This window comes from Salmo salar, chromosome ssa03 (assembly GCF_905237065.1).
Source record: "Salmo salar chromosome ssa03, Ssal_v3.1, whole genome shotgun sequence".
Taxonomy (NCBI): domain Eukaryota; kingdom Metazoa; phylum Chordata; class Actinopteri; order Salmoniformes; family Salmonidae; genus Salmo; species Salmo salar.
In genome coordinates, this window is record NC_059444.1 from 36940025 (window position 1) to 36953555 (window position 13531).

Consider the following 13531-nt stretch of genomic DNA (forward strand, 5'->3'; position numbering starts at 1 on the left):
TTTGAGGATCTGAGGGTGCATGCCAAATCTTTTCAGCCTTCTAAGGGTGAAGAGGCTTTGTCGTGCTTTCTTCATGACTGTGTTGGTGTGTGTGGTTCATGTTAATTCCTTAGTGATGTGGACAAAAACGAACTTGAAGCTCTCAACCCGCTCCACTGAGGGAGATATTGTTGTCCTGGCACCACACTGTCAGATCACTGACATCCTCCGTATAGGATGTCTCATCGTCCTCGGTGATCAGGTCTACCACCGTCGTGTTGTCAGCAAAACTAATGATGGTGTTGGAGTCATGCGCAGCCACGCTGTCGTAGGTGAACAGGGAGTACTGGAGAGGACGAAGCACACATCCTTGAGGGGGCCCTGTGTTGAGGATCAGAGTGGCCAATGTGTTGTTGCCTACCCTCACCACCAAGGAGCAGCCCGTCAGGAAGTCCAGGATCCAGTTGCGGAGGGAGGTGTTCAGTCACAGGGTCCTGAGCTTAGTGATGGGCTTCAAGGGCACTACGGTGTTCCACACTGAGCTGCAGTCAATAAACAGCACTATCACATAGTGATAGACTGAGTTGGGCCTCTGGGGCTTGGTGCTGGCAATTGATTTATGATGGGTTGGTGATAGAACCTACAGCCTGCATTCCATAGACTGAGTTGGTGTGTGTGACCCGAGACAGAGAGAGCCTGTTGGAGTAGAACAAACCCCTCTTTGTTTCTAATCATCCTTGCATCTGGGAAACTAAGCCGGGTTGGTGGTAAAACAACACCTGGTGCAGTTAACCACAAGATGAACCCAAGGTGGCTTATGATGCCCCGATCTGCATGGGAGGGGTGGAACCAGCCATTACTAAGCCGTTTTAGGTTTACTATATGTTTTAACATTATCGGGGAGCTCTCAGTCCAATACTTAAGAGTGTGGGATCTACCAGATTAATTATTGCAATAATGAGTCGATATTAAATAAAGATGATAGTTTGAAGAAATTACAAAATCTCTCTCACTTGATTAGAATATTCCACGACAATATTTGGCTGATTGTTCCCGGGGGAATCCAGGTTAACTGTGCACAGGAGTTGCATTAGATGCAGCCGGGAAAGCCATACTCCACTAGACGGAGCAGAACAGATCCCCGCCTGGCTGGGAGCGTCAGTGGAATGGATACGTCATTTCAAACAGAGACAGAGAAATAGGTTGAGACTGACATTTCTTGGAAACGATTATTAATTGTATTTTTTTTTAAATTAGGTTCTGAGGGAACTGCCATCTGATGTTAAAATCCAAACCTGTGTGGACCGGATGTATAACATAACTAGAACCTGTGGGTGGATGACATCCAAAGCTGTGTGTACCGGATGTATAACTAGACCTTGTGAGGACTAGTTAAGGCCTAAAAGAGAAAGTCATGTGGGGGCTAGAGACCTGTATGGGCTCAAAAGCGCTACAGAGATATTAGAGAATGCATTACAATGATATGTTATAAGATAATAAGGTGCACCTGTATTTGTTTTGAACCAAACCCCATTTTAGAAATAAGAGATACGGAGTCCTGAAGGCACTGTCATTTTAAGGTTAGGATATCCTGATATTATTGTCATAATAAATAGGAAGTTGTGATCATACTGTCCTGAAGTAAGAAATTATTTGGAGTCCTACATGGTATGGACATGATGCATTGCAATACCATGGGTTAGTATTGTAAGATGCGAATGTATGAGTGGCTTATCCCAGGAACTTACCCTGAGATAGAAACTAGAAAATATTCCTGCAGGTTATAAAAATATTGTAGAAAACAACTAATTGATTAAGTGTGTTTTGTGAACAGTACTGTGTAAATTGTGATATGAGAGTTGTGTGAGTGTGGAAATAAGTGTGAATCTGAAGTTTGGATAATAACATATAGAAATGTGTATAATAAGCTGATTTAAATTTGGATAATTCGTTTCGATATATACAGTGGGGAGAACAAGTATTTGATACACTGCCAATTTTGCAGGTTTTCCTACTTACAAAGCATGTAGAGGTCTGTAATTTTTTTATCATAGGTACACTTCAACTGTGAGAGACGGAATCGAAAACAAAAATCCCAAAAATCACATTGTATGATTTTTAAGTAATTAATTTGCATTTTATTGCATGACATAAGTATTTGATCACCTACCAACCAGTAAGAATTCTGGCTCTCACGGACCTGTTTTTCTTTAAGAAGCCCTCCTGTTCTCCACTCATTACCTGTATTAACTGCACCTGTTTGAACTCGTTACCTGTATAAAAGACACCTGTCCACACACTCAATCAAACAGACTCCAACCTCTCCACAATGGCCAAGACCAGAGAGCTGTGTAAGGACATCAGGGAAAAAATTGTAGACCTGCACAAGGCTGGGATGGGCTATAGGACAATAGGCGAGCAGCTTGGTGAGAAGGCAACAACTGTTGGCGCAATTATTAGAAAATAGAAGAAGCTCAAGATGACGGTCAATCACTCTTGTTCTGGGGCTCCATGCAAGATCTCACCTCGTGGGGCATCAATGATCATGAGGAAGGTGAGGGATCTGCCCAGAACTACACGGCAGGACCTGGTCAATGACCTGAAGAGAGCTGGGACCACAGTCTCAAAGAAAACCGCCGTCATGGATTAAAATCCTGCAGCGAATGCAAGGTCCCCCTGCTCAAGCCAGCGCATGTCCAGGCCCGTCTGAAGTTTGCCGGTGACCATCTGGATGATCCAGAGGAGGAATGGGAGAAGGTCATGTGGTCTGATGAGACCAAAATAGAGCTTTTTGGTCTAAACTCCACTCGCCGTGTTTGGAGGAAGAAGAAGGATGAGTACAACCCCAAGAACACCATCCCAACCATGAAGCATGGAGGTGGAAACATCATACATCATTCTTTGGGGATGCTTTTCTGCAAAGGGGACAGGACGACTGCACCGTATTGAGGGGAGGATGGATGGGGCCATGTATCGCGAGATCTTGGCCAACAACCTCCTTCCCTCAGTAAGAGCATTGAAGATGGGTCGTGGCTGGGTCTTCCAGCATGACAACGACCCGAAACACACAGCCAGGGCAACTAAGGAGTGGCTCCGTAAGAAGCATCTCAAGGTCCCGGAGTGGCCTAGCCAGTCTCCAGACCTGAACCCAATAGAAAATCTTTGGAGGGAGCTGAAAGTCCGTATTGCCCAGTGACAGCCCCGAAACCTGAAGGATCTGGAGAAGGTCTGTATGGAGGAGTAGGCCAAAATCCCTGCTGCAGTGTGTGCAAACCTGGTCAAGAACTACAGGAAACGTATGATCTCTGTAATTGCAAACAAAGGTTTCTGTACCAAATATTAAGTTCTGCTTTTCTGATGTATCAAATACTTATGTCATGCAATAAAATGCTAATTAATTACTTAAAAATCATACAATGTGATTTTCAGGATTTTTGTTTTCGATTCCGTCTCTCACAGTTGAAGTGTACCTATGATAAAAATTACAGACCCCTACATGCTTTGTAAGTAGGAAAACCTGCAAAATCGACAGTGTATCAAATACTTGTTCTCCCCACTGTAATGTTATCTTGGGGTTCCATCCATCACTGCCATCATAGAATATCACAGGGTTTTATGGAGCGCGGGATGTTTATTTTATATGTATGGGAAGTAGTGGTAATTCTATAGGTTTTTCTGAGAGGCTAGGGAGTCCTTGATGTTGTAACGGCCGTCGTTCAAATGAGACCAAGGTGCAGCGGAGGATTTGTTCATCTTACAAGATATTTTAATAACCGAATGAACACTATACAAAAAGAACCAAAAAATGTTCTGTCAGGAACAAACTAAACAGAAAACATTCACCCACAAACTCCAAAGGAAAAACAGGCTGCCTATGTATGACTCTCAATCAGCAACAACGATCTACAGCTGTTCCTGATTGAGAGCCATACACGGCCGAAACAACGTAACACACCAACATAGAAAAAGAAACCTAGAACGCCCACCCATGTCACACCCTGGCCTAACCAAAAATAGAGAACAAAAAACCCTCTCTATGGCCAGGGCGTTACAGATGTCCGAGAAACCAATGTTTTTGGAGTTCCGCTGGGAGTATGTTTGCTGCTTGGTGGCGTCGGAGAGTGATTGATGCGAGTACCTAAGAATTTCTAATGTTATATATATATATTCTGTGAATATATGAAAATATGATGAATTGTATGTGTGTATAATCGATTACTAGAGATTTGATAAAGTAATAATGGGAATAATTATGACATGCAACTTAAACAACCCATACGTAGACATACGTAAGGGGTGTAAAAAAACATCTGAAATGTTCAGAGTGTTCTCTTTATGGATCATTTGATAGAGATAAGGTTAAAGCAGTATATGACTGTCTACAGGATCTGGGAGGTAAAGGTATGTCCACTTTTGGTAAAAGTATGGGGAATTGACTTACCCAATGAAAATATAAAGCTTATGGGATTTTCTCCGTCCGGGTAGTACATTTAAAGAAAACTGCCCATAAGCCCTAATAATTAGTTTTTTTTCGCAGTAAGAGAGGAGTTGCAATATTTGTCGAATAAACCCTTTTCCCATACAGTTAGAGCGAATTAAGACGGAATGTAGACATAACTTGTAATGACGTAAAAAAAAACGAATTAAGTTTTTTCATCAAATTAATAATCATTGTGGAGCAAATGTGATGTAATAAAGGAATTTCATTATGTCACAAGGGAAAATATAATCTGTTTTTATTGACCTCAACAGATCTGTTTCCAAATCAATGGAAACTCGTTGACTGCTAAATCCCCTTTGTGCATGTGAAATCTTTGCAAAGAAACACTTTTCTGGTAATTGTGTCATTATTATGTGCCAGACGTTAAGACCGCAAACCATTATAATTGGGTTATTTGCGGGATTTACTTGTCATTTCAATAGCATTGGGTCTATGGTACTGACAAAAATCTGTGTTTCCGATTGTAATTCAACTATTACCATGGTTTGCTTAGCTAGATACAGCAGCCAGTGTTTGTTTTACGACGTAAACTGAACAATTTAGCAGCTTGTTTAGTTCAAATTGAAAGGCTAATTTATTCAACATGAATAGCGAGGCGATTTCTTGGTAATACGTTTTTGTATTTCGTATTTGGTATTTTATTAGGATCCCCATTAGCTGTTGCAAAAGCAGCAGCTACTCTTCCTGGGGTCCACACAAAACATGAAACATAATACAGAATGACATAATACAGAACATCATTAGACAAGAACAGCTCAAGGAGAGAACTTCATACATTTTAAAAAAGGCACACGTAGCCTACATATCAATGCATACACAGAAACTATCTTGGTCAAATAGGGGGAAGGAGTTGTGCTGCGAGGTGTTGCTTTATCTGTTTTCTGAAACCAGGTTTGCTGTTCATTTGAGCAATATGAGATGGAAGGAAGTTCCATGCAATAAGGGCTCTATATAATACTGTATGTTTTCTTGAATTTGTTCTGGATTTGGGGACTATGAAAAGACCCCTGGTGGCATATCTGGTGGGATAAGTGTGTGTCAGAGCTGTGTGTAAGTTGACTATGCAAACAATTTGGGATTTTCAACATGTTAAAGTTTCTTATAAAAATAAGAAGTGAGGCAGTCAGTCTCTTAGCCAAAAGAGAATGGCATGCATAGTATTTATATCAGCCCTCTGATTACAATTAAGAGCAAAACGTGCCGCTCCGTTCTGGGCCAGCTGCAGCTTAACTAGGTATGTATTTTTTTATTTCACCTTTATTTAACCAGGTAGGCCAGTTGAGAACAAGTTCTCATTTACAACTGCGACCTGGCCAAGATAAAGCAAAGCAGTGCGACAAAAACAACAACACAGAGTTACACATGGGATAAACAAACGTAGTCAAAAACACAATAGAAAAATCTGTTTACAGTGTGTGCAAATGAAGTAAGGAGGTAAGGCAATAAATAGACCATAGTGGCGAGGTAATTACAATTTAGCAATTAACACTGGAGTGATAGATGTACAGATGAGGATGTGCCAGTAGAAATACTGGTGTGCAAAAGAGCAGAAAAACAAAAACAAATATGGGATGAGGTAGGTAGTTGGTTGGATGGGCTATTTACAGATGGGCTGTGTACAGCTTCAGCGATCGGGAAGCTGCTCTGACAGCTGATGCTTAAAGTTAGTGAGGGAGATATACGTCTCCAACTTCAGTGAATTTTGCAATTCGTTCCAGTCATTGGCAGCAGAGAACTGGAAAGAAAGGTGGCCAAAAGAGGTGTTGGCTTTGGGGATGACCAGTGAAATATACCTGCTGGAGCGCGTGCTACGGGTGGGTTTTGCTATGGTGACCAGGGAGCTGAGATAAGGCGGGGCTTTACCTAGCAAAGACTTATAGATGACCTGGAGCCAGTGGGTTTGGCAACAAATATGTAGCGAGGGCCAGCCAACGAGAGCATACAGGTTGCATTGGTGGGTAGTATATGGGGCTTTGGTGACAAAACGGATGGCACTGTGATAGAATGCATCCAATTTGCTGAGTAGAGTGTTGGAGGCTATTTTGTAAATGACATCGCCGAAGTCAAGGATCGGTAGGATAGTCAGTTTTACGACGGTATGTTTGGCAGCATGAGTGAAGGATGCTTTGTTGCGAAATAGGAAGCTGATTCTAGATTTAGTTTTGGATTGGAGATGCTTAATATGAGTCTGGAAGGAGATTTTACAGTCTAGCCAGACACATAGGTATTTGTAGTTGTCATATTGTAAGTCAGAACCGTCCAGAGTAGTGATGCTAGTCGGGTGGGTAGGTGCGGGCAGCGATCGGTTGAAGAGCATGCATTTAGTTTTACTAGCGTTTAAGAGCAGTTGGAGGCCACGGAAGGAGTGTTGTATGGCATTGAAGCTCGTTTGGAGGTTTGTTAACACAGTGTCCAAAGAAGAGACAGATGTATACAGAATGGTGTCGTCTGCGTAGAGGTGGATCAAAGAATCACCCGCAGCAAGAGCGACATCATTGATATATACAGAGAAAAGAATCGGCCCGAGAATTTAACCCTGTGGCACCCCCATAGAGACTGCCAGAGGTCCGGACAACAGGCCCTCCCATTTGACACACTGTACTCTATTTGAGAAGTAGCTAGTGAACCAGGCGAGGAAGTTATTAGAGAAACCAAGGCTGTTGAGTCTGCCGATAAGAATACGGTGATTGACAGAGTCGAAGCCTTGGCCAGGTCGATGAAGACGGCTGCACAGTACTGTCTTTTATTGATGGCGGTTATGATATTGTTTAGGACCTTGAGCGTGGCTCAGGTGCACCCGTGACCAGCTCGGAAACCGGATTGCATAGCAGAGAAGGTGCGGTAGGATTCGAAATGGTCAGTGATCTGTTTGTTCACTTGGCTTTCGAAGACTTTAGAAAGGCAGGGCAGGATGGATATAGGTCTGTAACAGTTTGAGTCTAGAGTGTCTCCCCCTTTGAAGAGGGGGATGACCTCAGGCGCTTTCCAATCTTTAGGAATCTCTGACGATACGAAGAGAGGTTGAACAGGCTAGTAATAGGGGTTGCGACAATGGCGGTGGATCATTTTAGGAAGAGAGGGTCCAGATAGTCTAGCCAAGCTGATTTGTAGGGATCCAGATTTTGCAGCTGATGAAGACATTGATAAGGAGGATGGATGTCAACTTGGTGAGGGTTGATAGTATGTGAATGGTAATGTGTTGTTAGTGGGTTTTTTTTGGATGACACTAATTATACCATGTTTTAATAAATTGAAGAAGCTGAGGTTTCAACAGAAGTTTAAATGATGAGTAGAGGGATTAGCTCCGGTTGAAAGCAAGCGGGCTGTAAGGGACGCAGGGGGACATTTGGAGCAGAGGTATGAGACCGAGGTAAAGTTGGTTTTATATTCACACAACACAGACATTCAACAGACATTCATCAGTTACAAGGCACACCAGTCATTTATTTATACGGCTCAAATTTAACAACAAAGAGTCCCCTTCCAGTCATTTTCTATTTTGGCTTTGTTGAAGTCCTTCTTTGTCATCCCCAGACAAGCTGAATGGTACCATCTCCTGAGGTAATAGATTCAACAGTTCAACACTTACAGCCAAATATTTAATACCCCGGGTATTCCCAGAACACATTCTGGAAAGTCTATAGATCCAGTGGTCAGTGTTCACTTCATTAGGTACAACCCCCTTTGTTGATGAAACTGGGAAAGGAGATAAACATCATGACCCCTCCTACACACATTCTGAAATTATTGTTTTATTATTGCATTGTGATACAAAAAGCGGCATTGGTGTGCTTTAGGACCATGCAGCCTCAGAGCGGTTGAGATGAGTTAATAAGTAACAAACCCCTTTGTTATGGCAAGCCTAAATAAGATCAGGAGTAAAAATGTGCTTAAGAAGCAACATCATAAGTTGCATGCACTCACTCTGTGTGCAATACTAGTGTTTAACATGATTTTTTAATGACTACCTCATCGCTGTACCCCACACAATTATCTGTAAGGTCCCTTAATCGAGGAGTGAATTTCATACACAGACTCAACCATAAAGATCAGGGAGGTTTCCCAATGCCTTGCAAAGAAGGGCACCTATTGGTAGATGGTGTATTCATACACCCAGTCACTACAAAGATACAGGCGTCCTTGCCAGAAAGGAAGGAAACCACTCAGGGATTTCACCATGAGGTAAATTGTGACTTTAAAACAGTTACAGAGTTTAATTGATGTGATAGGAGAAAACTGAGGCTGGATCAACAACATTGTATTTACTCCACAATACTAACCTAATTGACAGAGTGAAAAGAAGTAAGCCTGTACAGAATACAAATATTCCAAAACATGCATCCTGTTTGCAATAAGACACTAAAGTAAAACTGCAAAAAATGTGGCAAAGTAATTAACTTTATGTCCTGAATACAAAGCATTATGTTTGGGGAAAATCGAACACAACACATCACTGAGTATCACTCTTTATAGTTTCAAGCATGGTGGTGGCTGCATCATGTTATGGGTATGCTTGTCATCGGCAAGGATTAGAGAGTTTTTTAAATAATAAAAATAAACGGAATAGAGCTAAGCACAGGCAAAATTCTAGAGGAAAACCTTGTTCAAACATGGAAAAACCAGCGAGATGTATACTGAACAAAAATATAAACACAACATGCAAAAATGTATACGATTTTATTACAGTTCATACTGTATAAGGAAATCGGTCAATTTAAATGAATTAATTAGGCCCTAATCTATGGATTTCAAATGACTGGGCAGGTGTGCAGCCATTGGTGGTCCTGGGAGGGCTACTTGGCAGCCAGTCCTACCCACTGGGGAGGGAAAGCCAATCAAAATGAGTTTCTCCCCACAAAATGGCTTCATTATAGACAGAAACACTCTTCAGACAGAAAGACAACATTTGAGAGAAACAAGCTTTTTGTGCTTATGGAACATTTCTGGGATTTTTTATTTCAGCTCATGAAACATGGGACCAACACTTTACATGTTGCGTTTATATTTTTGTTCAATATACACTGCTCCAAAAAATAAAGGGAACACTTAAACAACACAATGTAACTCCAAGTCAATCACACTTCTGTGAAATCAAACTGTCCACTTAGGAAGCAACACTGATTGACAATAAATTTCACATGCTGTTGTGCAAATGGAATAGACAACAGGTGGAAATTATAGGCAATTAGCAAGACACCCCCAATAAAGGAGTGGTTCTGCAGGTGGTAACCACAGACCACTTCTCAGTTCCTATGCTTCCTGGCTGATGTTTTGGTCACTTTTGAATGCTGGCGGTGCTTTCATTCTAGTGGTAGCATGAGACGGAGTCTAAAACCCACACAAGTGGCTCAGGTAGTGCAGCTCATCCAGGATGGCACATCAATGTGAGCTGTAGCAAGAAGGTTTGCTGTGTCAGTCAGCATAGTGTCCAGAGCATGGAGGCGCTACCAGGAGATAGGCCAGTACATCAGGAGACGTGGAGAAGGCCGTAGGAGGGCAACAACCCAGCAGCAGGACCGCTACCTCCGCCTTTGTGCAAGGAGGAGCAGGAGAAGCACTGCCAGAGCCCTGCAAAATGACCTCCAGCAGGCCACAAATGTGCATGTGTCTGCTCAAACGGTCAGACACAGACTCCATGAGGGTGGTATGAGGGCCCGACGTCCACATGTGGGGGTTGTGCTTACAGCCCAACACCGTGCAGGACGTTTGGCATTTGCCAGAGAACACCAAGATTGGCAAATTCGCCACTGGCGCCCTGTGCTCTTCACAGATGAAAGCAGGTTCACACTGAGCACGTGACAGAGTGGAGACGCCGTGGAGAACCTTCTGCTGTCTGCAACATCCTCCAACATGACCGGTTTGGCGGTGGGTCAGTCATGGTGTGGGCTGGCATTTCTTTGGGGGGCCGCACAGCCCTCCATGTGCTCGCCAGAGGTAGCCTGACTGCCATTAGGTACCGAGATGAGATCCTCAGACCCCTTGTGAGACCATATGCTGGTGCGGTTGGCCCTGGGTTCCTCCTAATGCAAGACAATGCTAGACCTCATGTGGCTGGAGTGTGTCAGCAGTTCCTGCAAGAGGAAGGCATTGATGCTATGGACTGGCCCGCCCATTCCCCAGACCTGAATCCAATTGAGCACATCTGGGACATCATGTCTCGCTCCATCCACCAACACCACGTTGCACCACAGACTGTCCAGGAGTTGGCGTATGCTTTAGTCCAGGTCTGGGAGGAGATCCCTCAGGAGACCATCTACCACCTCATCAGGAGCATGCCCAGGCATTGTAGGGAGGTCATACAGGCATGTGGAGGCCACACATACTACTGAGCCTCATTTTGACTTGTTTTAAGGACATTACATCAAAGTTGGATCAGCCTGTAGTGTAGTTTTCCACTTTCATTTTGAGTGTGACTCCAAATCCAGACCTCCATGGGTTGATAAATTGGATTTCCATTGATTATTTTTGTGTGATTTTGTTGTCAGCACATTCAACTATGTAAAGAAAAAAGTATTTAATAAGATTATTTCTTTCATTCAGATCTAGGATGTGTTGTTTAAGTGTTCCCTTTATTTTTTTGAGCAGTATATATTATCCATGTCCTGGTTCACCCTCGACGCCAATAAACATAGAATATTACAGTTCTTCAGGTACCATTGACTGGATAGCCTCGAGCGGAGCTTGTCCAGTTTGTTCTCTAGTGATTGTATGTTCGCCAATAGAACGGAGGGTAGAGGCGGTTTATTTGATCGTCAGGATGCCGGCTTGTTTGCCTCCCTTGCACCGTCACTTCCTCTTTCGATTCCAACATTTGAGCTTTTGGGACCCAAAATAATTATTTGAATTACCTTCAAATATAACTCATAGGTATAACATTTAATGTGAAACACAAAATGTAATGAGGACATGTTTATTCAAGTGCAAGTGTCACATCACTAATGTGGCTCCATTGACAAGCTGCTTCAGCAGAATAGACCCTGTAAGTTAGTGTTTGTAGAGTCGCTTCTCTGCATCATATTACTCACCATCAAAACAGAAGCACTATCATATATCGCCAAATCAAGTGAAATGCTTGTAAAAACAGTGTGTGTGTATGTCAGTCCCCGATATAAAAATACTTCAAGTTCACTGTCATTGTATTTGGGGAGAGTCAATACTAAGCAAGACTGTCATATACAAGGCCGTAAAAATGGATTCCACTGGGAGAAAAATAGAACAATCCTATGGACAGTTTCTCTGGATTATGGGTTTCTCTGAGATGTTACATTTTACTGCCTCTCCCTGTTAAGAGATTGCACTGAGCATCAACCTTTTACTCAAACTCAAGGGACAGTGAATCTGTTTTGTCGGGACATTGAGTCTGTTTTGTGATCAACGTTTATTGCATTGATGTCAACCACAATCCATCAGCCAGAGACAATCATAATTGCTTTACAAGACGTCTGTAGCTTTCAGGACACCCCGATGTCTCACAGGTGGAACACTCCTGCCTCACTCTCTAGACCTATGGGAGATATCACTCCTCTCCTGGACATCGCTGATGGAAAGGAGCCTTGTTTGGGGTGGATTTAAATCTGAGAAAGATGGAGGGGTCCCTCTGCATTCTTTCATACCAACCCCTCAGAGCTCTGTTCCTTTCCGCTGTGACAACAGACACTCGTCCATTTCCTCCCTGTCCACCTCCTCATCACCACCCACCCACCGCCCATTCCCCTTTGTCTCACGGAACCCTGGCCTTTCTGTTCCAAGGAGGTGTTATAGCAGCAGCAGACACACATGCCAGCTGCTCAGGGCTTGTCTCCTGCCCATCCACTCCCATTTACTGGTCACCACTTCAGACAGTGGTGCAGACTGCATGCTATCGGAGAGAATCCTGGCTAGAGAGATCCGCCTTTACCAGTTAGACCACGGCTGCCGCTTGTCAATCACTAGCTCTGCCAAGCTCCTCACTCATATGTTGGAGCCATTTAAGGGGACAGCAGCCATTGTGGCAGCCATTCTATCTGGCTCGGATGTAGAGGAGGTTAGGGTGTGGATATTCAGGGAACAAAACGTTGATAGGATAGGATCAGGCAGAGACAGCATCTCTCCAGCAAAAGTACCCCTTGAAGAGACAGGAATGTCTGCAAGTGATTCTTGTAGGATGACTTGACTGGCAGTGCCAGTGACAGAACAAGACATGCAGTAACTGACGGGAACCTGACAATATCCCTTGTCAGTGATCGTTGTGGCCCAAAGCTCATCTATGTGTGCAGTGACGGCACCCGTCTGCAGGGAGAGTTTTTCTCAGTGGGCTCAGGTTCGCCCTATGCCTATGCAGTACTGGATGGAGGGGTCCGGTTGAGCCTGAGTGAGGAGGAGGCAATCTCATTGGCCAGAGAAATTGTGTACAGGGCCACACACAGGGATGCATATTCAGGGAACTGTGTGGACCTCTTTCACATCACTGTCCAAGGATATAGCCACAGAGACAGGGAGGATTTGAGAGAGGAGTACAACAGAGAGAGGGAGAGGGTGCTGAAGATGGTGAAAGAATGAATGAAAGGAGGAGAGGGAGGGAGGAAAAAAGGAAATTTGAATAGGGAAAGATGCATGGGGAAAGGGAGAGATTAGGGCTGGGGAGAGCGTTGCCTGACAGACTGTGATACCTTTGGTTGTTGTTTGGAACATTTCCTCTCACAAGCTCTTCAAGCCAGAATGTTGAATCAAAGGTCCTTTCAACTTACTCTACCAGTTGTCTGTGCGGTGGGTAGGAATTTGAGAAAAAATATCCTCAGGAAAGTATTATTAAACCGACTTACCAAACACTGGTACTACCGTTGAGATTTCTAGCACCTGGCACATGCACAAAACAATGTAAACACCTGCATTACTTCAGTTAGTACGCATGTATTGCTTGCATGTACTTCCGTCTTAGATGCCTTAGATGATGAGCAAACAAATTGTGATAGCCACACAATGGTTTTGAAGAGACCTGTGTTTTGAAGTCGGTTTAATATTACTTTTCTGTAGATATTTAGTCTCACATTTCTACTCACAAAAGGACAAAGT

The 13531-nt window shown here is 43.3% G+C and overlaps 1 protein-coding gene across 1 annotated transcript; it reads left to right on the top strand.

The window, feature by feature from the left end:
- The first annotated feature begins 12020 nt into the window (after positions 1-12020).
- psmb11a (proteasome 20S subunit beta 11a) lies at positions 12021-13018 on the top strand. Its single transcript, XM_045716033.1, is given in 4 exon segments — positions 12021-12191; positions 12193-12286; positions 12289-12503; positions 12623-13018. Coding segments are annotated over 4 exon segments (876 nt in total).
- Positions 13019-13531: the final 513 nt, after the last annotated feature.